Source organism: Babylonia areolata, chromosome 1 (genome assembly GCF_041734735.1).
Source record: "Babylonia areolata isolate BAREFJ2019XMU chromosome 1, ASM4173473v1, whole genome shotgun sequence".
Classification (NCBI taxonomy): Eukaryota; Metazoa; Mollusca; class Gastropoda; order Neogastropoda; family Buccinidae; genus Babylonia; species Babylonia areolata.
In genome coordinates, this window is record NC_134876.1 from 38,855,261 (window position 1) to 38,882,811 (window position 27,551).

The window sequence follows — 27,551 nt, forward strand, 5'->3', positions numbered from 1 at the left end:
GTTATATGTACAGTTTCATTTCCCATCCTGTATGTGAAAAGTTTCTTTGCTAATTTGGAATGTGTAAACTTTCATTGATCCTTCCTTATTTGTTAAGTCATTGTTTTGCATAATTATGCAAGTATAAATGGAATAAATGAAACGCCTACTGCATTGAACTAGGGTTTATGAAATCACGAAAAACGGTAAAAATCAATATTTTTCCATGAATTGGTATAATCATGATAATATATAAGATCGGGTAGAATAAAATCCGAAAGAATTCAAATAAAATCAGATTTGTCATGGAAATTATTGCATTTCGTATACGTTATGTGTCTATTTGTGTGTGTGTGTGTGTGTTTTATGGAGAATTATTACACCACTTACGCATGTGCAACTTAAGATCAGTTGCTTTCATTCCCAATCAGATTTTTATTTCTACAAAAGTTGCTAACAATTCGAATAATATAGATTTAGTTTGGTTAATAACTTTTGCAGTTTATATGCTTGTGACAGTTTGAAATTCTTCCACAGTGTACTTTTACAGTTTTTAGTGCTTTGATTCAGCAAAACATTGTGCACAAATTGTGCCTTTACTTTTCTCGCCATTACGTCCGAAGTTTCTGATCTGCATGAGACGCGAATTGTGATGATACAAAAGGAAAAATTATCAAAAACACAAAAGAATACTAGAGTAAGATATGACCATTTTTTCTCACTCACAGACTCGTGCACAATGTCGGAGGTGTCCAGCCCTGGAATAACTTCCAGCCCCGACCTGACTGTGGATGAAACATCTCTGGACGACTGTAAGAAGCTTTGCACAATGGTATCGCAATGCCAAGCCATGACTTACATTAACGGCAAGTGTGTCATTCACACAAGTACAACCACCGCCTCCTCTGTTGAAGCTACAGGCTACACCTTCTGTACCAGGACCACGTGCCCGAGTCAGTTTGTTGTTGATGTTGTTTTTGTTGTTTGTTTGTTGGTTGGTTGGTTTTTGCTTGTTTGGTTCTCAAATCCTGATCAGCGCCTTGGGGATCTGATTTTTTATATTCTTTTTAACAGCAAATTGGTTGAGGGTATAAGGATCAGTCCGTACACTTGACAACTCCTTGAAACTGACATCGAAACTGTTTGTTTCTTTACTTGTTGGGCTGTTTTTCTTGAAAAAACTTTTGTGTGTATTCTTGTTCCGAGTGTCAAAATTTTAATTCATTTTTCTCAATTCTTGTTTTTTTTTCTTGTTCATGTTTTGATTCCTCAGTTGTTGTTATTGTTGTTGTCCTTGTTGTTGTTTTTTTCAATTGTTTTTGATGTTGTTTTCATATCCCCATTATTTTGTTTTTATTGTTGCTGTGGCTTGTTGTTTTCTCACCCCTATTTACTTCTGCTTCTCATTCCAATTATTTATTTTCTCCTCGCACTCCATTGATTTATCTGTTTACTCACCCATCATTCCCCCATGAAACAAATACCTGCATAGCAGACAACACACACACACACACACACACACACACACACACACACACACACACACACACACGCACACACACACAGTAAGAGTGAGAGGGGAGAGAGAGAGTAGTCTTCAAATCCAGTGTATTGCAACAAAGATGAATGTCAGCCAAATTTATGCATTTTCGTCTTTTTCATTGACTTTCTGAAACACACACACACACACACACAGTGAGAGTGAGATGGGAGAGAGAGTGTGTGTGTGTGTGTGTTTCAGAAGTGAGAGTGAGAGGGGAGAGAGAGAGTGTGTATGTGTGTTTCAGAAAGTCAATGAAAAAGACGAAAATGCATAAATTCGGCTGACATTCATCTTTGTTGCAATATACTGGATTTGAAGACTACCTATTTCCAGCGCATTGACAATAGACTGTGGATTGATTTGGATTACGTTCTTGTCGGCACAGAATAATTTTCAGTGTGAAATTCGCGGTGTTATCTCCGGAGAGTGCTGATCCTCCCTTATTTTCTTCTTTTTTGCAAATCTATTTGTATCAGCATTCTGGATTATTCTACGAAACGTTGCCAGTGACATCTCTTATCTGAAAGATTTGACTGAGACCACCACTAAGGTGCAGTAGATGGTGGGGGGTGCGGGGGGAGGGGGGGAAGAGGAGGTGACAACACTTTATGAATATCCTTCTCTCTCTCTCTCTCTCTCTCTCTCTCTCTCTCTCTGTCTTAATTTTGTGTTGGGATCAGTATCAGTATCAGTAGCTCAAGTCCCTGCGTTCGGACAAATCCATATACGCTACATCACATCTGCCAAGCATATGCCTGACAAGCAGCGTAACCCAACGCGCTCAGTCAGGCCTTGAGGAAAAAAAAAATAAATAAAAATGATATTAATAAATAAATTAAAACAACAACAACAAAATAAAATAAAATAAAAAAATAAATGAATAAAATAAAAATAAAATAAAATAATAAAATAAAATAAACAAACAAATAAACGAACCACAAAAAAAGAAATAAGTAAATAAATAAATACTGTGTTGGGAAAAGTCAAGAAACCAACCCTGATGACGAAAGAAATGTTTCCAATAAAAATTTATTTAAAAAAAAAAAAAAACACCAATAAGCGGGACTTCCCATGCTTTCTCATTCATTGCGACAACAACGTGTGACCACGCTTTCTTTCAATCCCACGCTTTTTTCTCGGTGCGTGAGAAACCGTAATGGTAGTCTTCAGTTTATCGTCTTCCCGCTTTAGATTATATTAGACTACGTGAGAAACTGCTGGATTGTTAGAAAGCGTTGGCTAGCAGGGGACTTCTTTTTAGTTGTGGAGAGGGAAGAGAAAATTCATGCTGGATATGACTTTATTTGTGTTTGTTCGTTTGTTTGTTTGTTTGTTTGTTTGTTGTTGTTGTTTGCAAATCATTGTGATTGTCAGAATCTAGTTTGCAATAGTCTGTGGTGTTTATTTTACAGCAAAAACAAATCTACCCAATCTTTGTAATGTTTGAAGAAAAGACAGTCCGTGATAATAGAGCAGAGATGATATGTGTGTGTAAATTATGCAGTCATGTTTGAGAAAGAAATACAAACAGAAAGATTGGGAAAGAAGTTGGATACACTTAGATTCAGTATTATCTTTTTATTTGAATTTTGCAGATGGAAGTAGATGCTGTTTCAGTGAACAAGCAAACAAACAGGGCTCATCCCCCACTTCCAAAGTTTTAGAAGGAACAGTGGAATCATGCAAGGCGATGTGCTTGCACGTAGCGTCGTGCAAAGCCGTCACCACCAGTGGAATCAACTCATGCAGCTTCTTCACCTCTACTTTCACCACAAACAACGTTGGCGGCTCGGCCTATTTCAGCAAGTCTTGTTCAGGTGAATGCCACTCCATCGTGGCGTACTGTATTGTGCTGCACTGTGTCGCACTGTATGTAGTTGTTGTCCATCCTCCTGCATTAAATCCTGTTCATGTAATCGCCATTCCACAGTGGTCTTGTAAGTTGTTCTCCAACTGTTGTCGTTAATTTGGTTGCGCCCTCATCCTGTCTCGCCAAGTTTTGTTCAAGTGAATGTCACTCTATAGTGGTCAAGTATCTTGTTATATACTTTTGTAGAATTTGGGTGTGACCTCATCCTACCACACCAGATGTTGTTCAGACCAATGCCACTCCACAATGGTCCAGCCTGTTTGACGTGCTGTGACCTGCCCTGTGTCGTGACGACGTTAACTCTCTCCATACGAACGGCGAAAGAGACGACGTTAACAGCGTTTCACCCCAATTATCATCATCAAAATATTACAAGCGGAAGGCTCTTATACTGAAGAGGTGAATGTTGACAAAGAATACCACAATTCTTACGACGGAAGCTAAAGGTTGGGTCATTCAGACACCCACTGGACATCCGAGGGGTCTGTGTAGAGGAGAAGAGAGGACTGGCCGTACTGAGTGAGTTAAAGAAACATGCAAAGCATACGCCTTATGCAACAAGCGTCAATTATGCATCTGTGTGCAGAACACGGATAAATTGCACTTGACAGGACACGTATGCGTTTAACCGGGCATTTATTCTGAGTGTGACAGTAACATCTTGGCAGATTCCACTTTATACAAATACGAATAACACTAAACCTTCAATACAATATTATACTCGCACAAGTTGTACGCTTCGATTTTTGTTTTGTTTTGGTTTTGTTTATATTTTCACCGTTGAGCACAAACACAACATATATTCTATCCTACATATCCTTCGATATGTTTTTGTGAAATGTGACTATGAATGTTATCTGTTATAATGCCGGGTGCATTGTTACTTCTCTGACACTATATTACAATTGTTGTTACTACTGCTGCCACTACCACCCCTACTGCTGCACTGTTCATGCTGGAATACTCCCATGACTACTGTTCCTACTATATCATAACAATGGACCGACCCTATCTTCCCATTTAATGTTAACATTTGTTTACATTTCAGTGGTTTTGTTGACCTAGTGCATGTATGTAACAGTGTATGCGGAGTTAGAAGTGGTAGGGCACATCCTTTCCATTGAACATCTCTCCCAGAAGGCGGTCCATTGTTATGATACAGATGACATACCTTTTATTTATTTATTTATTTATTTGTTTATATATTGGGTTAAGATAGAGGAGGAAGAGGGAGAGGATGGATGACAGAAAAGCTTCAATATCAAACAAACAACTCACACTAGGGCAACAATAAACCCAGACAGATGTAATCACTTGTCATACATGTTTAGAATGCATACATCAGAACACTAGAACATCAAAAAACCCTGGCAAATGTACACAAACATCAAATATTCTTAAAATGCATGCCTCAAGACACACTGGGGCAATTGCTGCGCCAGACGATAGGGGAAAGAATGAAAGTGATTAGTTAAGGTGTATGGGGGAAAGTGGTGCATGAAAGGTAAATATGAGTTTGTGAAAGAAGAAAAAGAAAGATGTGGGAAAAAAAGAGGAGGATGGAGGCCCCACCAAAAAAAAAAGTGGGAAAAAAGAGGAGGTTGGAGGCCCCACAAAAAAAAATGTTCCTACTACATTTACCACTTCTGCTGCTGCTACAGCTACTACTTCTATTATTTCTCCTGCTTCTATAAAAACTACTACTTCTTATTCTAGTACTACTACTGCTACTTACTGTTTGTTTCAGGAGCTGATACGAGCACTCTGACAATAGAGAACGTTTGTAGTAAGTATGATAAATTGTTGATTAATTTGTACTTGAGTCAAAAGACAATTCGTTCACCATTTATGAACACCACGTTATGGGATATAGGTATACTAGTTACTAGTTGGTCATGTAACATTTCCTTGGCACTCTTCCGTTGGCGTGTACACAGGTATTCGTTGTGGAACACGCGGCATGCCATCTGAGTTAAAAATCAGACTTAAAGTGCTGCGTAAAAGGTGGGGGATGGATTGAGTGACTGGTTTGAGATACCGACAAGACGGCATCAGGATACTTGTTACCAATCTTCTTTGCTCTGGCCATTAACTGGCTGTTCGATGCTAGAAGGAAAGGCATAGGAATGGACGGGCAACGTCACTCTTGAGTATGTGAATGATATTCCTGTATTGGCAGAAAACTCACATGACATGCAGGCTCTTGTTGACGAGATCACTGATCAGCAGTCAACATAAGCTTCAGGTTAAGTGCCATAAAAATCAAGACCACGCTGTCAAATACAGACACATTATGATACTTTATCAAGCAAAAACGAAGTGAAAGTTTTGGGATGTCCATTTGCAACATTGGAAATTCAGAGGAATAACTTCATTGGGTGGTAATGATAATACTGATAATTGGCCCAATAATAATAATGATGATGATAATATTACTACTACTACGACGACGACGACGACGATGATGATGATGAAGCAGAAGAAGGAGGAGGAGGATATCCATAACTTTTCTGTGAAACGATATCCAGTGAGGTCTACCAATGCTGCTCAAATTGCCTAACATGGTCCAGCTGAAACCAAACATGACATTTAAGAAAACACATAAGTTCTCTGTCTACAGAAAAAAAATTCCAGTGCGTTTACACATGCAAATCAATACTCACATACTTATGTTCAGCACATTCCCAAACACATCAATGTTCAGCTGAATAAGCCCATTTCCAAACTCCTCAAACAATGAAAACTGTCAGGTAAATAAAGCTTAGATTGAAATGCATTCCACGAAAGAAACAACACACACGCACATGTACGCACGCAGTCACGCACTCACGCACGCACGCACGCACGCACGCACGCACACACACGCAAATACACACATGTAAATAGATAGATAGACAGATAGATAGATAGATAGATAGTGATATACGCACACACGCTCACACGCACGCAAGAAAGTTTTGAAAACCTAGATAAGACGAAAACACGCACAAGTGTACGTCATCGAACATTTCTTTCTTTTATTTTTTTTTTAGCCCAGTGCGAAGATTCTGGACAGAGATAGACCATTATTTAACTGGTTTGTTGGGGAAGCGAACCAACCTGACATTGGAAAATATTCTGTTTGGAGTTAAACAACGCGACCAATGTGCATCAGTATAACAAAGAAAACAAATTCATCTTCTCCTTTGTTTCTAATCTTCGAGCACCAGCTACTGTATCGATCACAGTTTTCGTCGACTGAACAAATTCAACTCTCATAGTACGTCATATATTGAATGCTTTGAAGGGAAAATAGAGTAAGAGGAAGTTATGGAACTTGTTTATCCCAGTCTCAGATAAACTATATCCTTTTATTAAATCAAGGTGACTGGTACAGTTGACACTCATTTACACGATAGTCAGTATTAATCGATCGCACACACACAGATAATGCACGCTCGCGCATACACCCTTATACAGTTACACATATTGACACACATAGGACACACACACACACACACACACACACACACACACACACACACACACGCAGAGAGAGAGAGAGGGGGGGGGGGCGCACATACAAATACGGTCAATACCTGAAAGAGGGAGAGAATGAATGAGTCATTACACAGGATATAACACACACTAGCGCAAGAAGAAACCCAGACACGCATAATCTTACACCGGTTAAAAAGTACAAAATTTGTCCATCAGTAGAATATCACACAGATAAAGAACTGTGCTTGAATGATGTGAATGTATGTGGCTGGGAGAGTTCTTTTTTTTCTTTCTTTGTGTTTTTTTTTTTTTGTGTGTGTGTGTGTGGGGGGGGGGGGGGGGGGGGTTGTTGTTTGTTTTTTTTTATTGTTAGGTTTTGTTGTGTTTTGTGTGGGGGTTTTTCGGCCAATGAAGAAAGACACGTGAAGAGCACAAACATTTTTTTTTACAAAAAATAGTGAGACAATGTGCTCCGTGATCTTGCATGCAACTGAGGCCACACACACACACACACACACACACACACACACACACACACACACCAAAAAAAACCAAAAAAACTACAACAAAAAAACTTTACATCCTGAATCACATTCTTGTTAACTAAATTTTTAAACAAATAATCAACACAAAAGGGCGATGGCTTTTAAGGCATGCCCCAAAGACGGAGAAAACAGACCATTCACTGCCTCCACCCCAACCTCACCACCCGCACCCCCTGTCGTTATCCATAAAGCACAGGTATTCCATCACTTGTCCGCTTTAGGCGCACAGGTATTCCAGTGCCAGGCAAACTGAAGCCGAGGAATTCCATCGCCTGGCTTTGACCGTTTGGGTGGTGGTTCGCATTGCCCATGGATAAAGAGAAGATTTGCATAATCAGGCTGCAGATAAGAATTTGCTGACACTGGAGGTTCGCTTGCTAATGTGGTCCTTTGCTCCATGTCGCATTCTTTACGTCAGCAGTGAATGATGTAATGTGGTGCTGGTGTGAAAGGGGAGACCAGCGATGGTGGAGGGGCCGGGGGGGGGGGGGGGGGGGAACGAGGTGGCACCCTGATTGTCCTCAACAACCAAATCGGAATATAACTTTAAGACCACAGTCGGTGTCCGTCAGGGTTGCCTGCTCTCCCCAGTACTATTCAACCTTTTCCTAGAAAACATCATGCGCGAAACCCTCCATGACTTCCACTCTACCATCTCCATAGGAGGAAGAATCATCAACAACTTGAGATTCGCAGATGACATAGATCTACTAGGAGGCAGCAACAAAGAACTACAAGACCTCACCAAGAGACTAGAAGGAAGAGCAGGTGCATACGGAATGGAAGTGAGCACCGAGAAAAGCAAAGTGTTGGTAAACAGCTGAACCAACACCCAAGCTCAAATCTTCATGAACGGACAACAACTTGAAGAAGTGGATGCTTTCAAATATCTCGGCACCACCCTCACAAACGACGGTCGCTCAACAACTGAAATAAAGATTAGGATAGCGATCGCAACATCAGCAATGGCTAAGCTCAGCAAGATTTGGAAGAGCAGAGAGATCAGCTTTCCAACAAAGATCAAACTGTACCGATCCCTGGTGCTATCCATACTGCTGTATGGATGTGAAAGTTGGACTTTAACAGCAGAGACTACTAGGAAAGTCCAGACGTTTGAGACAAAATGCTTCAGACGACTGCTTGGAATCTCATGGAAGGACAGAAAGACCAATGACTTTGTCAAGAGCCAAATAACTATGCTAGTGGGTCCACTGGAACCACTCTTAGCAGTGGTCAAAAGGAGGAAGCTGTCATGGTTCGGGCATGTGACACGCCACAATTCACTGCAAAAGACAGTTCTACAGGGAACGCTAGAGGGTGGTAGGCGAAGAGGGAGGCAAGCCAAATGCTGGATGGACAACATCAAGGAATGGACCAATATGGATAGCGCTACGCTGATACGACAGGCAGAAGATAGAACCGGATGGCGTCGTCTGACTACGGAATCGTCCCTCATGTCTCCTCTACGCCCATCCCGGGCAGGAGAATGAATGGAATGGAATGGTACACGGGGCAACCAGAGAACGTAACGAAGGAAATGTGATCAGTATTTTTTTTCTTTTTCCTCCAAATTTCACTTTTTTAAAAACAGAGAATAAGGAGCTTGTGTAACGAGGTCGAGGGTGTGTGTGTGTTTGTCTCCAGTGTTTTTTGCAGACAAAATGTAAGGGTAAAAATACATCTCTCTTTCTCTCTCTCCCCTCTTGTGAAAGAGAAGTAGTAACAGAAAAAATGGCCAGCATGAGCCTGAAGTTTTGAATGTTGTAATTGAAATAAAGAATCATTGCCATTCTTAAAATAAAATAATAAAAAAATAAACCAACCATACACACCCACACACGAGCACCTTTAACCGGCTTACCAAAGTTTGACATCACAACTAAGTTAGAAATACATAAATATAAATTACATTAAACATGATCGCATAAACACTTACGTAACTGCTGACATAGTATTCCACTTGGCAAAGACAAGTTGGTCTATCCATTCTGCACAGAAGAGAAATGTTTGTGGAAAAGGTGCGTTTTCAGATATGACTTCCAATACAGAAGACATGGAGCGTTTCTGAGGGACGACTGTAGAGAATTCCAAACTTGAGCTCCAAAAGACCTTTTCCCTGCGTATTTTAGATCAGTCTTTTGGAATTTAAGAATTTTTGTTTTCAGAACTAGATCTTAATGTTCAGCATGATTCATACGTTTACAGTGCAAAGGAGAAATACGAGGTACAAAATTCGTCATAATGTCGAAAGGCAAGTGTCTCTGGTGTAAAGTGAAAGCGGGACTGCACACGAAGCCGGTGCAGTGATACAAAAGAAAGGAAACCTGATCAGAATTTGTTTTACCGAGGACAGGTCGTGCAGCATTGTGTATTTTCTATAATCTGGTAATGGAGGAAGATGGTAAATATGCACGAGTAAAGCTGCAATAACCCATTTTGAACAGGACAAAAGGGAAAACCAGCTGAGCCATGTTTTCATTTTAGAATATAGTCTGATTCAGGCTAGTGTGCGAAGGTTAAAATTACACTGGAAAGAAAATCGGCCGGTCATGGTTACGGTTTGATCAAGGATATTTTGCTGATATTAGAAATACAATTAAAGCAGTGCCAAAGATAACAGTTATATTTGCTTCATTAAGACGACGCGATCCGCGATCGCCTACACTATGAGTTCAGTTTTATCTTCATTAAGCATTAGATTAGTATTGTCCATCCATTCTTATACATACGTCATACGGGACTCCGACTTAATAAAGATGGTGGAGCTTTTGTTTTCATATTATCGTCACGAAGAATATGGAAGTCGTATTCGTTTGCTAGCTCCTGGCAATTAATAACGCTTGCCACATGGTCACAGACAAGAAAGGAGAACTGGCGCCAATCTGCCAACGGAGACCAGCGTAAAATATTTGAATGTAATATGAGATCATCGGATGGACCCCAATGTTGTTCCCTATCTGCTGTTCTGACACACTCTGTCCATAATTTTGACAATGTTGGTGTCAACTGCGGCGATTTACATGTGTAATTTCAAGTCTGGTGCATTAAATTGATTGAAATAATATCAGTGATTAGATGGCCGAGATGTGGGTGTGTGTTGAAGCGTCTTTGAAACATTTGCAGCATTTCAAGGAGAAATTGGCTCATCCTATGAACCTTCAAAAATTGGAAGACTCGACACAGACAGAAACAGAAACAATTTGCTTGCTTCTTACTGGAAATTCCTCATCTTCAAACAAGTCAGACACATCTATAAAAATGAAAACTTAACATTTTTCAACTTGCATTTCGAACCCTGCTTCCATCCATGTCACACCACTCGATTTAAAAAAAAAATTGACCTTGACCCTAATGAGCTGAAGAATTTCTGTCATGTTTCGAACCTTCCTTTCATATTTAAAGTTATGGAGAAAGTTGTTTTGACTCAGCTGCGAAACCATCTTTCTCATAGTAATATTCTGAAAACCTTTCAGTCCGCCTACAGAAACTTCCACAGTACAGAGACTGCTGACCCCTGTGTTCTCAATGGTCTACTTGCCAGAGCTGATGAGAGATTTGTTTCAGTACTTGCTCTGCTTGACATGAGTGTGGCTTTTGATACTCTGGATCATGTCATCCTGTTAGAGAGACTCTGTGTGTCCTTTGGAGTTGCTGGGACTGTCTTTGACTGGTCCAGGTCGTATATGACTGGCCATGGACAATCTGTCATTGTCAATATGTCTTCTCTACACCCACTTGTTTATGGAGTACCTCAGGGTTCGGTTTGGGGGCCGTTACGTTTTTGTATGTTCAGCCTCTCACTGATGTGATTGATTCTTGTGCTTGTGACTACCATAAGTTCGCTGATGACACTTAGATGTCCAAACGTTCAGTCACCACAGAATTTTCTGCTGCTTTATTTGATATTCAAGAGTGTATTGATCATGTGCTGGCCTGGTTTAGCAGTAACAAATTGAAACTCAACACAGACAAGACTGAGATCATGCCAGTGGGCTCAGCATCACACCTTTGTAAAGTGGACAGTGAGTTTGCTAACACTGGGGGTGATCGAGTTCTTTTCAAAACTTTTGTCAGGTACTTCGGTGTAAATCTGGACCTATCATGTCCATGCAGCAACATATTAGCTCCATCTGCTCTGCAGCTTTTCTCGAAAAGCGGACAATTACCAGCATTCGTTCTTATCTTTCAAAGACTGCCACGCTTAGATTTGTCTCCTCCGAAGTTACCTTGTGTCTGGATTACTGCAATTCTGCACCGCTCAGTCGTTTGGAGAAAGTTCAGAACAGCACAGCTAAATTTGTAGCGCGGAAATCTAAGCATGAGCTTGTGACACCTTTGCTCAAAAAGCTGCGTTGGCTTCCAATTAAATTCCGCATTCAGTTCAAAATTGCCACGCTCGCATTCCGCTTTTTTGATGGTACACTCCTGCAGTATCTCTCTACTTCACTCACAAATTTTCAGCCTTACCGGTCACTTCGGTCTTCGGCTGAAAGGTAACTTCGGGTGCCAAACACTAATCTAAAAACCTTCGATCACGGATCATTTAGTTTTTTCAGCCCCAGCTATCCGGAACTCACTGCCTGTTGACCTGCGAAATGCTCCTTCCCTGGACTCTTTCGAGTCCTAGCTGAAAGCTTATCTTTGTTGTCTTGCATTTGAGTAACAGTGTACAATACAATACAATACAATATAATACAATACAATACAATACAATACAAATACAATATGGCTGTATTTATCCATTTGGAAATTAAATTATGCATCCACAGGCTCGTCGCTTGTAGTCTAATTTGGGTCTAATTTGCTGTTTTAAGCACTACATTTTCTAGCGTTGTGTGTATGTGTTAGTGGAGGTGCTCTGTGTGTGTGTGTGTGTGTGTGTGCGCGCGCGCGCGTGTGTGCGTGTCCTGTTCATGATGCGAGGATGGTGACTGTTTTTCGTGGTTGATTCTTTTTCTTATTGTGATGGACTCGGGGTAAGGGTAGGGTTGGAGTGGAGTGGAGATAGGGGTAAGGGTATGGTTGGAGTGGAATGAGGAATTAAGAGTAGTAAAAGGTTGCAGGTTCTCGTGCAGGCAGGAGCATATGAAAGCGGACGCCCTTTCAGTTGTTTATTTACTACAGCTATTACATACAGGAAAACAGTGCAGCCATACGTAGCGAGATGCTGTTGTGGGAACGACACTGACCACTACACAGCAAGAGACAAAGGGCTAACTTGTCAAAGCAATAACTGAACAAAGAATTAACTGAACAAAGCAATAACTGAACATACTCATATAAACACAAGTACTGTGTCAAATAATACAATTTACAAATCAACACATTCTACACACTAGTACTTACAGCGATACGTAGCGAAGTGTCACTGTTGTGAGAACACACCCGACACACTGCCCGCGACACAGCAAGAGACAAAGAGAGCAGGTGCTGGCCGTGGCTGGCTCGGGTGTGGAAGTGACCACTCATCACCCGCTCAGCCAATTTATACAAATTAGGCGAACTACAAAGACAATCACGTGGGCTGCAAACCAGATCGTCACTAATCTGAAGAAATCTGATGAGAACTGTGCTTGTTACAAGGTGTTCAGTAACAGATTTCTGAATGATTCCTGAACCGATTTGCATCGGATAAGTTGCAAAAGAAAGAGCTCAACGCCTACGTTATAATGAGTGTAAAATGAAGTGTTGATTATTTAAGATGAATTTATAATCTTAATTTAAGTCACCTGAACAGGGTCAGTTTTAACGAGCTCGTCGCTGAAAATTACAAACTGCGTTAAATCAGTTTCACGTAGGCGAACATAAATGGAATAGATTTAAAGATGGAATTAAGACGATTCTGCCAGTATATAATACTAGTAGTTTACTGATCTGACAAAAGAGCTATTAATTAAATACTGTGGAACAGAAACACAAGTTTGCTCTCAGCCAATGACGTATCGCGACGCGACACTGGTCGAGCAGTTACCAGGTGGTCTGGCCAGGACAAAATGATGTAAGCAGAGTGACGTCACATATTCTGTGCAAGGGTTAGGACAAGAAACGTCGTCTGCTCTGGCTTGTGCGTGAATAGTGTCGGAGCAAGCATAGCGCGCTTGGTCACACCTCCCCCCATCTTTTGAAATCCATCGTCCGCGATGGTTAATGTAAAGTAATTCTTGTGAGGAGACTTAGCTGAGCATCAAACAAGAATTATTGGGCAGGTAAGGGAGATAATTTACCTGATAACTGATAGCTAAGTGAATGTGAAATGACTGCAACATTCTTATGAACAACACCCTACTTCTATATGCAAAGCGACATTAGCCAGGTTAAGTTACGGATTTGGTCTAAGTCGAATGCATCCTAACTTAACTTTGAAGAGTTTGATATAGAGAAGGGGTCCCAATTAGGTAAATACACTATGAAGATGGAAAGCATTCATTTGTGTGCCTATCAATCTATCTATCATATCACTGTCATACGCGCATGTTGAGTAGCATACATGTATAATAGCATAGATTATGAACATACTTTGCAGTGCTAAGACCTTGTGACCAGCTAGATCACAGGTTAAGTTAAGCAAGAAGAGAAGAAAAAAACATAAAACATGAATTTGTGCAGAAATATCTGAAAATGAAAACAAAATTACAGCATGAATTATTGTAGCATGTTCATAGACATGAAAACATAAAGCATTGCATAGGCCATATGACAATGATAGGTCATAGGAAAGGCAAGAAGGTAAGAACAGAATAATTAAAAAAACTGATAAAACATAAATAATGCATCACGACTGTCTCTGCTGCAAAAGAAAATTAGTTTGACCAGTCTCAAAACACTGTTAGTGGAGTCCTGGTTGCCAGTCGTGCAGACCGTCTCGGTGCAGGATCTGGTGGTAGTGGAGGCGGCTCTGGTGCAGCTCGCTGGGTTGGTGTCCTGGGTCTTGGTATGGGCCTGGTCAGCCACACACCACTGTCAGTGTCAGTGTCAGTGTCAGTCACTTTGTCGCCCTGGTGGTGCAGTGGGATCGGGTGAGTTGGCGTGACTACAGGTGGTGGTTGTTGGCTGGACCTTTGCAGTGCAGGGCTGACGACAGGTGAGGACATCTGTGGGACGACAGCATCAGGTGTAGTGCTGTGGCGCCTCCATCGTCTGCATCTCCTGCATCGCTGGTTTGGAGCTGGTGCAGTTGATGGCATGGGCCCAGGTTGCCCAGTGTGTGTAGTGGCAACACACTGGTTGTGGGCTGGAGCTGCAGGCTGGTGGTCAGCATTCTGTCGCCTGGCCTGGTAGCGTCGCTTGTGGCGACACTGGTGCTCTGTGTGGCCAGACCTCTCACACCAGACACAGTGCGAGGGGTCTGGGGTGTGCTCAGCAGCACAGCGTTGAGGATGAAGTGCTGGTTGTGGAGGAAGTGGGCTGTGTGCTGGCATGGGTGACTGCAGCTGCCGTCGCAGGCTGGTGTTCTCAGCTGCGAGTGTGGCCAGCTGGGACTGTAGGCGGACAACAGTGGTGTTGTCTACGCCGGGGCAGGTATTGTAGGTGTGGCTGTCCTCCCGCAGCCATCGCAGGGCCTCCTTCTTTGCTGCCTCGAAGGTGGTGTCAGGGTGGTCACGGATGAAACGCCTGACATCGCGCCTGAGTGCGGCTGGCTGAAGGCCTCTGGCGAAGGCGTCGCGGAGGATGGTCGCTGGCACCTGGATCACCCCATCTTCAGCCCTGTTGACCTTGGTCCACAGGTACCGAAGATGTGATGCGTAGTTGGTCACCGTCTCCTTGGGCTGCTGCTGTCTGTTGAAGAAAGTGGTGGCAAGCTCGGTGGCGTCTCGCTGATCTCCCCAGTTCTCCTCAAGAACCGCAAGGATCTTGGCTGGGGTGTCCACTTGTGGCGCCGGCAGCCTGACGATCTGCTGGCGAGCTCGGCCGGCAAGGGCTGAGATCAGCCAGAGAGAGGCTGTCGCGTCACCCAGGGGCTGCAGATGAAGGATCAGTCTGGCCTCCTGGACGAAGTCTTCAACTTCTATGCTGCTTTCCTCACCGGATAGCGTCGGGAGTTTTGGCAGGAAGTCAGTTGGAGCCATTTTGATGGGGCGACGTTTCTTCTTGTGGACTTGTGTACCTGCTGCACTGTCTTCTCTCTTCTCCTATGTCTAACTATCCCTATGTGACTGTTAGTACTACCTCTTGTCCCTGTACGATCCTAACTCACAGCGCCAAGTATGTGATAGAGATTAGCTTGGCTAGGAGCTGTGATTTATTAAGAGATATTAAAAGAATTAGCACATCCTATGCTCACAGCGCCAAGTTGTAACAAGGTACACTTGGTGGTAAAGGGCTGTGGTTTTGGGATGGATTGAATTTGGATAAAAGAATTGAAACCTTAAAGGGAATAATTTTGGATCAATCTTGTGATGGATCTTTATCCTGTCGGCGACGCCACTTTTGTAGCCGTGTACCGAGTGGTTACTGAAGGGGGTACGGCACAAAAGACTTAACTAAATATGATTGAATGAATTAAAGGATAGACAAGATCCCACGCACAGGCCAGGAACATATAGAGGCCAGTCACAAATGGGGTTTTCTATTGTTTTATTTACAATATTCTAAAAGAAGAAGACAACTAGGAGAAGAACTAAGAAGAAGAAGACATAATGAGAAGAAGACAATGCTAAGAGAAGACAAAAAGAGAAGACAAAAAGAGAAGAAGACAAAAAGAGAAGAAGACAGTGCCTGGAATGACATAAACAAATGTCATTAGTACAACATGTCAACACAAGTGAATAGTAAAGCACATGTATACATACTACATGGAAAGACTATCACCCGGGTTTGGGATACGCAACAACATAATGCATATGTGTGAAGACCAAACGCTGACATCAAATGACATTTCTAATACATTTAAATAGCTCAATTAAAGTGATTGAAGTGATGCTGACTTGGTGAAAGTACACTGACAGTATAGATTAGATAAAGCTTATACTGTGTCAAAGTGACTCAAATGAAGCAGTTTATCATGTAGCACTATACGGGAATAAGCCGTATAGGAGAGAGCATGATAACTAACTTACAATTAACAGACTGATGCATATCAGGTGGTTTTAACCAATAACTGATATTAATCAAACACTATCTTGTAATCACCTCAACAGAATACTACATACATCTTAGAGTACTGAGCACACTGTAGCGGTACAACCGAGATCAGCATGTAAGATAATAACTGAATAGTAAACAAGATGGAGAATCAGTGGCTTATATGTAATACTGGCAACCTGATAGACCAGAGAGTAAGTGAAGCACCATCATGGCTTAACCATTAAGTGGTGAATGAACTTACACAAGTTATCCGTTGCATCAAAGCCAAATATGAGCATAGCTAAGCTTGCGCTCAACATTTAAATTGTCTCCGCTGAAGCGGGGATAAGTAACCTAACCTTCAGTAACAGCAGATGAGAGAGAATGAGTCATCCCCTAGAACATTCTGGAACAGACTATCTTGTGTCCCGAGACGTCATTGACTGACGTAAAAAGAATCAAATGGAATACTTCTACGGACATATGACGACATGACGATTTTCTAGATCAGTCATAGCCTAGCTGTGCCTAACATGTCAAAGCCATAACTAAACAAAGAATTAACTGAACAAAGCAACAACTGAACATACTTATATGAACACAAGTACTGTGTCGAAGAATACCTTTCACAAGTCAACACGTTCTACACAATAGTACTTACAGCCATACGTAGCGAGATGCTGTTGTGGGAACGACACCCGACACACTGCCCGCGACACAGCAAGAGACAAAGAGAGCAGGTGCTGGCCGTGGCTGGCTCGGGTGTGGAAGTGACCACTCATCACCCGCTCAGCCAATTTATACAAATTAGGCGAACTACAAAGACAATCACGTGGGCTGCAAACCAGATCGTCACTAATCTGAAGAAATCTGATGAGAACTGTGCTTGTTACAAGGTGTTCAGTAACAGATTTCTGAATGATTCCTGAACCGATTTGCATCGGATAAGTTGCAAAAGAAAGAGCTCAACGCCTACGTTATAATGAGTGTAAAATGAAGTGTTGATTATTTAAGATGAATTTATAATCTTAATTTAAGTCACCTGAACAGGGTCAGTTTTAACGAGCTCGTCGCTGAAAATTACAAACTGCGTTAAATCAGTTTCACGTAGGCGAACATAAATGGAATAGATTTAAAGATGGAATTAAGACGATTCTGCCAGTATATAATACTAGTAGTTTACTGATCTGACAAAAGAGCTATTAATTAAATACTGTGGAACAGAAACACAAGTTTGCTCTCAGCCAATGACGTATCGCGACGCGACACTGGTCGAGCAGTTACCAGGTGGTCTGGCCAGGACAAAATGATGTAAGCAGAGTGACGTCACATATTCTGTGCAAGGGTTAGGACAAGAAACGTCGTCTGCTCTGGCTTGTGCGTGAATAGTGTCGGAGCAAGCATAGCGCGCTTGGTCACATTATGATTGTTGCTTGTCTTTTGTTACATTTAATTTGTGGAGCGCCATGAGTGATTGTTATTTGAATTTTCTTGATAATTGTTATTTATTATTGTATAATTTTCATCATTATTGTTATCATTGTTGTTGTTTTTGGGTTGTTGTTTTTGTTTTTTTGTTTTTTTGGGGGGGAGGTATGTTTTTGTTGTTGTTGTTGTTTTTTGTTGAATGTAGACTGTTGTCCACGGTTTTTACTGGTTGTGTCAGTATTTTGCTGTAGACATAATTCGTCTCCGACAGGACCCTTACTATGCACTAGGTTTTTATCAGCCTTTTTTTTCACAGGTGCCACAGAAACCAATCGGCTTTCCAAACTACTTGGAATTTGTAAGTATTTGTGTAAAGAGTGCCATAGTATTCCATACTGATTAAATAACGATCAGTCCGCTCGCTTGGACACTTGCTTGAAACTGAAACTTTTATTTTACGTCTTTTCACTTTGAGTGATATTAGATGTGTCGTGTGTGTGTGTGTGTGTATGTGTGTGTGTGTGTGTGTGTGTGTGTGTGTGTGTGTGTGTGTGTGTGTGTGTGCGCGCGCGCGCGCGCGCGTGTATGTGTGAATCTGCTTGTGTGTCTAACTCACATTATAAAAACATGTCTCATGTATGTCAATGTGTTGCTTCTGAACAGAAAGATCGATCAAAGTCTGTAAAACAGTTCTGAATATGAAACTCGATTCTTACAGACTATTTTTGACTCATGAACATGAGTTCAAAGCAGATCAGCATCAAACTAATCGACTGATTCCGCTTTTTATCTTGTAATGCAACAACCATTAGTCTCATAATTTCGACAAAGTCGATGTGCATTCAGAAAGTGACCATGACATCCGGATGCAGTTAAGAGTGTTGGAAACATATGGTACCGCATTGTACGATTGTGCATCTAAATGACTCAAACGATTTCAGACAAACAAGCACAAACCTACAAACTGTTCTTTTGTAGGTCCTTACCTGCAACGAAAGTAGATGTCAAGATGTTGACTATTTTCTAAAAATTCTACATATGAAAACTTATTGATAAAGTAATGCAGAATAAATAGCTTTTTGTGTACATGCGCGCGCGCGTGTTTGGGTATGGGTGTGGGTGTGTGTGTGCGCGCACGCGTACGCGCACGCAAGGAAATGATTAATTGGTTAACGCATCGATGTGTTTCATCTGTTTCAGGGTGTATCATGATATTCACAGATGTGATCTGAGCAAACCAGACAAAAGGCAGCAGACACTGTTTCTGGAGAGAATAATCAAATTAGAATAAAAATTGTCCATTTCATTGTTTTGATGACGTGGTCTTTTGTAGTTGTTTTTTTTCTGATTAAAATGTGTGAACAGAGTGCGTTCTTGGGGAACTGAAGCAAACCTGGGCACCTTGGCTTGGAACTTATCATATAAATATATATCATGATAAACTACGATATAATTTTATACACATGATATGATGAAAATGATTTAGGCAAGTAAACATCACGAAATACTTCGGTAAAATATTAACATTCATACACACATGAGCGCTCACACCCCTACCTACACCCCTTATCCCCCACCCCACCCACTCACACACACACACACACACACACACACACACACACACACACACACACACACCAGCAAATAGCGCAAAGTAATGCAAAGCATAACAGTTTCTTTCAGGTTGGAGCACTGTGCAATACATTTCATATCTTCTTATATCTCACAGAATAACCTATTTTTCATTCTGTAAACTATATACAGACGCGCAAACACATTTACATGTACACGTGAGAAACACACACACACACAGACACACACAGACACACAGACACACACACACACACACACACACACAGAGTAAATAGTGCAAAGTAATGCAAAGTATGACAATTTCTTTCTGGATGGCACACTGTGCAATACATTCTTTCTCACATCTTTCACAGAATAACATAATTTTCAAGTTGTGAACTACCACACAGACACGCAGACACACGCACATGTTCGCACATACACACACACATGCGCGCGCGCGCGCGCGCTATAAGATCACAAAGCATTGCAGGTTGGACTGTGTTCCTGTACATTGCATGTGCCCGGTTCCCACACGCAACGGACTGAGACACTGCTTTACGAATATTTTCCCTTTCTTTTCCAGTTCATGATTTTTCTCTCAAACTGATTTTACTTCTAATTTGTTTTTGTGCGGGCAAGACAGGGGGGCAAACTTGCACCATCTTTTTGTGTTTCTGACTTCGATATTTTTATATGAATAATTTCATTTGCTTTCACTGTCATTTTCACCGAAAGCTCAGGCATCTGCTCCTTTTTTCCAATGTGTGGAGCAAGTATGGATCAGTCCGCAACCTTTTGCGCCTCCCTACAAATGAACTGAAGAAACTGTGGGCGATGCTGCAGAATCCTTTGGCTTTCTGAACGGCTGACATGCTTGTTGGTGGTGGCCCGTGCATGCTTTTTAATAAAAAATGGGTCATAAACTTCTGTGTTCGTGAGCGCATCAGCACGAAATCGTATGAAATCTTGACTGTTTCTTTCCGTCCTCACTATCTTACCCGTGAATTTGGACAGGTGACTGTGATTCTGACCTACATTCCAGGCCCAGACAACGCACAGGCAGCACAACGTGTGGCTGACAGTTACAACGCAGCGCTAAGTAGGTCAATGGATCAGGCTGTGTTTATACTTGAAGACTTCAGCTCGTGTGACATTTCAGGACATTTGCCTAACCTTCATCATTATGATCAATGTCTTGCCCAACGCGTCTTAACAAGACTTTAGATCGTTGTTATGGCAGAATTTCTTATGCTTATACTGCTCGATGCAGACCACCTCTTGGCAGGTCCGACCATAATGTTATACAATTTGTAACAAATTGCACAAAAAGTGGGACAATAACAGTATCGGAGCTCCGGAAGGTTGTTTTGAAGCCACTTACTGACAGTTATTTCTTGACAGTTGCTCCAGTAGTCTTGAAGAACTTGTAGATCATCCATTTTTTTGGTGAAGATTTACTTATCAAGACAAAGACCATTCAGATTTTTTTCTAATAATAAACCACGGATTACTAAGAATTGATATGTATTCTTAATTAAAAGAAAATAGCATTTTTAGCTATTGACATTTTTAAGGTAAATGAACTCAAAACAACTTTTAAAGGTCAACTTAAGTTAGCAAGTACAAAGATCAAGTGGAACGAAAATTGTTGTATGGGGATGCTTGGAAAGCATGGCAGGGGTTAAATATAATGATGGGGAAGAAACAGCGTCCCAAAGTTCTGTTGTCTGATGACCCCTGTAAGCCCTCGCTTTCTCGCAATCCCACGATTTCTCTCAATTTATATGATGACGACGTTTTAGTGTTCCTCTTTATATTTGTTTCCTTTACATTACTGGTTCAGATATATATTCTCTTTATGTTTTAGTGTTGATTTTATTTAGTGTAGTTCAATGTTTATTTCATGTCATATAGATAGTTTGTATCCAGTATTTATGCACCTGATTTCGCCTCATTTTCCAGGTAATTCATCATAGCCATTATCACCAGTTTGATGCAACTACATTGGCTGATATGTTTCCACTTTTTGATTAGTCGAATTGTTTCCCTCATGTCTCTCTTTCCACCAATCCTTCTGCCCCCCTCCCCCCCCCCCTCTCTCTCTCTGTCTCTCCTTGATGAAATATTGTTTCATAGTGGCGTTTTCTCAAGGCAGATATAATGTTCTTCCCTTAAGTGATAATGTTAATAGGTACACTGAAAATGATGTTTTAAAGCATTGTCCTTTTTGCAAAGGTGAACTCGAAGATGAATACCATTTATTGTTTGTTTGTTCTGTATATATTGATTTACGGACAACATTTCTTCAAGATTGTTTAATGAAGTCTCTTTGTATACTTCTTCGATCAAACAACAAGCAGAGAAATTGCCAAGGATCAAAATTCATTTTCCATGCGATCAAAAACAGAAACCATCAACCCAGACCTAATTAAGTAGAAATTAATGTCAGGTCCATGAACAGTATGATATTGTGTGATGTTACCAAGTATTATAATACCCTTTCCCATGCACACCCCCAGTCCCCTGGTTTTGAATTGTGGTCCATGGCCAAAGTTCAAAAAAACATTTTCATTCGTTCGTTCGTTCGTTCGTTCTCTCTCTCTCTCTCTCTCTCTCTCTCTCTCTCTCTCTCTCTCTCTCTCTCTCTCTCTCGTTACTTCTGTAATACTGATTGCCAACAACGTTGATTAGATAGCAGATAGAAAATAGATCCGGTGTAACAGGCCAGATCTTACCCTGGCCAGATCTTACCCCCGTAAGAACAGGCCTAGGCCAAAGTTTACCCCCGTAAGAACAGGCCTAGGCCAAAGTTTACCCCCGTAAGAACAGGCCTAGGCCAAAGTTTACCCCCGTAAGAACAGGCCTAGGCCAAAGTTTACCCCCGTAAGAACTGGCCTAGGCCAGAGTTTACCCCCGTAAGAACAGGCCTAGGCCAAAGTTTACCCCCGTAAGAACTGGCCTAGGCCAGAGTTTACCCCCGTAAGAACAGGCCTAGGCCAAAGTTTACCCCCGTAAGAACTGGCCTAGGCCAGAGTTTACCCCCGTAAGAACAGGCCTAGGCCAAAGTTTACCCCCGTAAGAACTGGCCTAGGCCAGAGTTTACCCCCGTAAGAACAGGCCTAGGCCAAAGTTTACCCCCGTAAGAACTGGCCTGGGCCAGAGTTTACCCCCGTAAGAACTGGCCTGGGCCAGAGTTTACCCCCGTAAGAACTGGCCTGGGCCAGAGTTTACCCCCGTAAGAACTGGCCTAGGCCAGAGTTTATCCCCGTAAGAACAGGCCTGGTCTACATCTTACCCGGGGTAATGTTTGGCCTAGGCCAGTTTGTATCCCCTGGGCCATTTCTTACCCCCTCTCTTTTTCTCTGAAATACATTGATATTTGAAGAGTGCCAAGATTAACAACATTAGAATGAAGGGTATGTGAACTGCGAGAAATTTATTTCACACAATAGTTATTACGAATGGGCTTTTATTAAAAACTGGAAAGTTATCAATGAACCTGTTGCTTGGATAAAACTGTTGCCTTATTTGTAATTAAAATTTTCGATATGGAACACCTGTTTTAACTGATATTATCTTTGAACATGAAGTTCGTTCCTAGAGACATTCAGTCGTTCTGATGTACAGTGACTGCTTTTGATGAATTATGCTTAATAATCTTGAGTTGGAAATAGAAAGTGGGAGACGTAGTGGCACACCACGAGAGTTTGCAAGGTTTGTAATATGGCTGTGATTGGGGATGAGTTCTATCTTATAATGGAATGCACAAAGTATAATGACTTCCGAGACAAGCGTGTGCATGAAAAAATATTTGTCTCCGAAGTCGGTTTTCATTTTTGTTTTTTGTTTGTTTGTTTGCTTTTTGTTCATAGGAAGCAGATGGAATTTGTTAGCTATAAGTTGTCCGCGGTTAATGGTGGTCAATGTGGTCAGTAGTGGTCCATATATAGTGGTCAGTGGTGGTCAATAGTGCTCTGTGATTGTGGTCAGCGGTGGTCAGCAGTAGTCAGTGGTAGTCAGCGGTCAGCAGTGGACAGTAATAGGCAACGGTGGTTATTAGTGGACAGTGATGTCAGTGGTTAGCAGAAGTCAGTGGTCAGTGGTGGTCAGCAGTGGTCAGTGCTGGGCAGCGATGGTCAGTTGTCAGAAGTGGTCAGAACTGGTTAGTGGTCAGAAGCGGTCAGCAGTGGTCAGAAGTCAATAGTCATAAGTGGTCAGTATATAGTGGTCAGTGGTTGGTTCTGGTCGGTCACTGGTTAGCGGTTGTAAGTGATCAGTAGTGCTAGTAGTCAGTGGTGGCCAATGGTGGTCAGCTGTCAGTAGTGGTCAGTGTTGCTCAGCAGTGGTCAGTGGTGTCAGCATTAGTCAGTGGTCATCAGGGGTCAATGGATGTCACCGGTGGTCAGTGGTCAATAATGGTTAGTGGTCAGTATATGGTGGCCAGCAGTGGTCAGTAGTGGTCAATGGTTAGCGGTGATCAGCATTAGTCAGTGGTCAGTGGTGGGCAGCAGTGGATAGCGGTCAGCAGTGGTCATTAGTAGTCAGTGGACTGTAGTGGTCAGTAGTGGTAAGCAGTGGTCACTGGGTAGTGGTTGTCAGTGACCAGCAGTGGTCAGTTTGCAGTTAATAACATAAAAAACAAAAAACCAGGACGTCTTGATAATGCACAAACGTGACAAAACAACGCAATCTGAAGAATTTGACGTAGTGGTCAGCAGTGGCAAGTACTGGTCAGTAATGGCCAACAGTATAGTGAAATCCTGTTAAAACGTTGCAATATTGCATACAATGTGATGCAAGCTGAACTCTGATAGTGGTCAGTAGTGGTCATAATGGTCAAACATCTTCAAAGACATAATATACAAATGCGACAACATAATGCAGTCTGAGCACTCGTGAACTGTGGTCAACCATGGTCAGCTGTGGGGGAACATAGACCTGGGGGAACTTAGACCTAGGGGGATATAGACCTGGGAGAACTTAGACCTGGGTAAACATAGACATGCTCCCCTGCACTGCATCCCAACTAGTTCACTGTTAACCTCTCTGATGTTGTCTGAAAGTGAGCATGATTTGAGCGGGCGTGGCATGGCACGTAAAGGACATTACGAGTATGTCTGTGGGTGGGTGGGGGTGGTGGTGGTGTGTGTGTGTGTTTGTCTGTGTGTGTGAACATAGACGTTAGCGTCAAAAACAGGATTGCTTAAGTCAGCGCCGCCTTTGGGAGACTCCGTGAGAACGTCTGGGAGCGGAGACAACTCAGCTCTACCACTAAGCTGAAGGTCTCTTGTGCAGTGGTCCTTACCACCCTCCTTTACGCCAGCGAGACCTGGACTGTCTACAACAGACACGCCAAACAGTTCAACCTGAGCTGTCTCTGCAGACTCCTCCACATCAGGTGGCAGGACAAAGTCCCCGACACGGAAGTCCTGGAACGAGCTGGCCTCTGCAGCGTCTAAATCCTTCTGCAGGATGTCCAAGCCAAGTGGGCTGGATATGTGGTGGGAATGTCAGACAGCCGACTGTCTAATCAGCTGCTGTGTCAGGGCAAGCGCTCAGTTGGAGGACAGAAGAAACGCTACCAAGACTGCCTCAAAGCGTCCCTCAAAGTCTTGGGCGTCGACATCAACACTTGGGAGACACTTGCTCTGGACCATCCAGCTTGGCACAGCATAATCACCACAAAAGCCTGTGCAGCTGAAGCCAGGCGCATCACCGAGGTGCAACGGAAGCGTGCTGTGCGCAAGGCCCGAGCAGCATCCACTGCCACAACAGCACCCACTCACTTGTGTCCCACATGTGGGCGAGACTTCAGGGCCCGGAATGGCCTCACCAGTCACCTCTGGACCCACAGCTACACACACACACACACACACACACACACACACACACACACACACACGCACACGCACAATCTTCCATCTGACTCTTTAAGCCATGGTCATCTTCGAATCCGAAGGACGAACATCACATCACGTTTTTGATTAACATCATCACATCACTTTTTTGCATTAATTGCAAAGTGGCTTGAGCGTTGGAAGGAGTTATATACATTCCCTTTATCATTATTATTATTATTATTGCTGTTGTTAGTATTAGTATTGTTATTATAATCATAATCATCACCATCATCATTATCATCATGTGTTTTATGTGTAAATGTGATAAAGACTGGTTGGGTGAGCGAAGTGTACACAGGGGGTATATTCCAGCCAGGGGGGATAAGAAATGGTCTAGGCTGGTTCTTACCCGGGGTAAGAAGTAGCCTAGGCTGGTTCTTACCCGGGGGAAGAACCAGCCAGGGATAAGATCTGGCCTGTTACACCGGGATAGTTTACGCTCCTTTGTTGACTTACTAATTATCCGATTTATATTTTTGAATCGTTTGATTTCCGTTTGATAATCCACCCAGACAAAAAAGCCAAATAAGCTGCTTCATTGTCATTGTGTTTGCCATTCTCTCTCTCTCTCTCTCTCTCTCTCTCTCTCTCTCTCTCTCTCTCTCTCTCTCTCTCTTTCTCTATCAATCTGTCTGTCTGTCTGTCTCTTGCTTGCTCGTTTGCTCGCTCGCTCGCTCTTTTTACTTCTCTTTGTAGTCAACATGGGATTTGGAAAGTGTTTTTGTTTTGTTTTCTTTTTTCCTTCTTCCTTTTTTTATTTTTATTTTTGGATACAATATCACGTTTTACGCAGTTGTATTACTGTGTATACGAAAAATCTTCCTGTTGTACATAATTCGTATGTATAATTAATCCACTGCAGCGCTTAATCTTAGATGTTTCAGTCATGGTCGTTGGAAATTTTGGTTTTGAAGTAATTTATTGCAGAATGTTTTTCCACCAGTAAATAACATAACAACATTGTTTTATTCTTCGTTATTGCAGATTAGTTTTTCATCAGTAAATACTTTATCCCCTGTTACCCCCATTCTCTTCCCTTTCTGATGCAAATTTTAAAATCGATTGACCATAACATTGACCTTATCTGGACCCTCAGATGCTGTTACCCAAGCACAAAGAGGTCACCTATTGTCAAAGGATTCACAAGTAATTTTGACTGAAAGTCATAGAAAGATCTTTTTAAATGTTACACAATTGATTCTTTACAGTTAATTGCTCAGCATACCTTTTGAATGAATATATCTGACATCGAGATAATCGGCATGTGACCTTTTCAAATAAGTCAGTCCATAAGCTCCGTTTGATAGTAAAATTTTGCAGTGTATTATAACTTAAGATCATATGACACTTTTAACACCTTTTTCGTTGTTTACAATAAATAAACAAAGACCTGCATGTATGGGCTGTTGTAAATATTGGTGATTTATCATTACCCTTGGTTTGTATTATTGTTGTTGTAACAAAGTGGGTTCATAGACTTATCATATACTCTTAAATGTCCGTTTGGAATGCGTAAAGTACAGTAGCTTTTCGCTATTCCAGTCATTCTGCCAGCTCCCTGTCCCCTCTCATTCCACCTCTTTTCTGTCATGAATGCCCCACCCCCACCCCCTTCTTTCAGTTGATCTTTGACCAGTTGATCTCCAGTCAGTATCTTTTAATCGAACTCCATATTCGACATAGGAGCATCAACTTAAAATTTTAAATGATCCAGTCACTCCCAACTCTGAGGTGGAAAGAGGGACGATTATACAGTTTTTCATCTTAGTTTCGTTGTTGTTGTTGTTGTTTTCAGTTATAAAGCCTACAGTGACCCCGGTGAACAGCTGACTGATTAATACAGAAAGTTTGACATCCAAGTTCACAAATAGCTGAGAAACGAAAAGGAAACTAGAGTACAAAATGTCATGGCATGTGTTACAGGTGCAACCTGTGATGGACATTTGGTCATTTACTCTTTTGGTCATTTAATTGTATAATCATGCCCGCATGTATTGATGGACAAAGGAACTGTGGAATTAAAGTCCTCGTTCTGGCAATGAGGGAAAGCTATGAACCGGGCAGTTTGATGTATCAGTTTGTATGTGTGTGTGTGTGCGTTTAAAAAAAAAACACTCGGGAACGATATGTTTGTCTTTTGCCTCTGTTTGTCTGTCTTTCTCTTTGTC

The 27,551-nt window shown here is 41.8% G+C and overlaps 2 protein-coding genes across 14 annotated transcripts in view; both read left to right on the forward strand.

The window, feature by feature from the left end:
- LOC143282746 (uncharacterized) overlaps positions 1-27,435 on the forward strand; it is a 29,183-nt gene extending 1,748 nt beyond the window's left edge. Inside the window, exons 2-6 of the mRNA XM_076588497.1 lie at positions 708-932; positions 3,118-3,339; positions 5,140-5,178; positions 18,225-18,266; positions 19,109-27,435. Of these exons, the coding sequence (XP_076444612.1) occupies positions 719-932; positions 3,118-3,339; positions 5,140-5,178; positions 18,225-18,266; positions 19,109-19,140 (549 nt within the window). The 5' untranslated portion in view covers positions 708-718 and the 3' untranslated portion in view covers positions 19,141-27,435. The remainder of the gene's footprint in view (positions 1-707; positions 933-3,117; positions 3,340-5,139; positions 5,179-18,224; positions 18,267-19,108) is intronic.
- LOC143282690 (uncharacterized) overlaps positions 1-27,551 on the forward strand; it is a 204,714-nt gene that overhangs the window by 127,806 nt on the left and 49,357 nt on the right. The gene's annotated exons all lie outside the window — the stretch shown is intronic.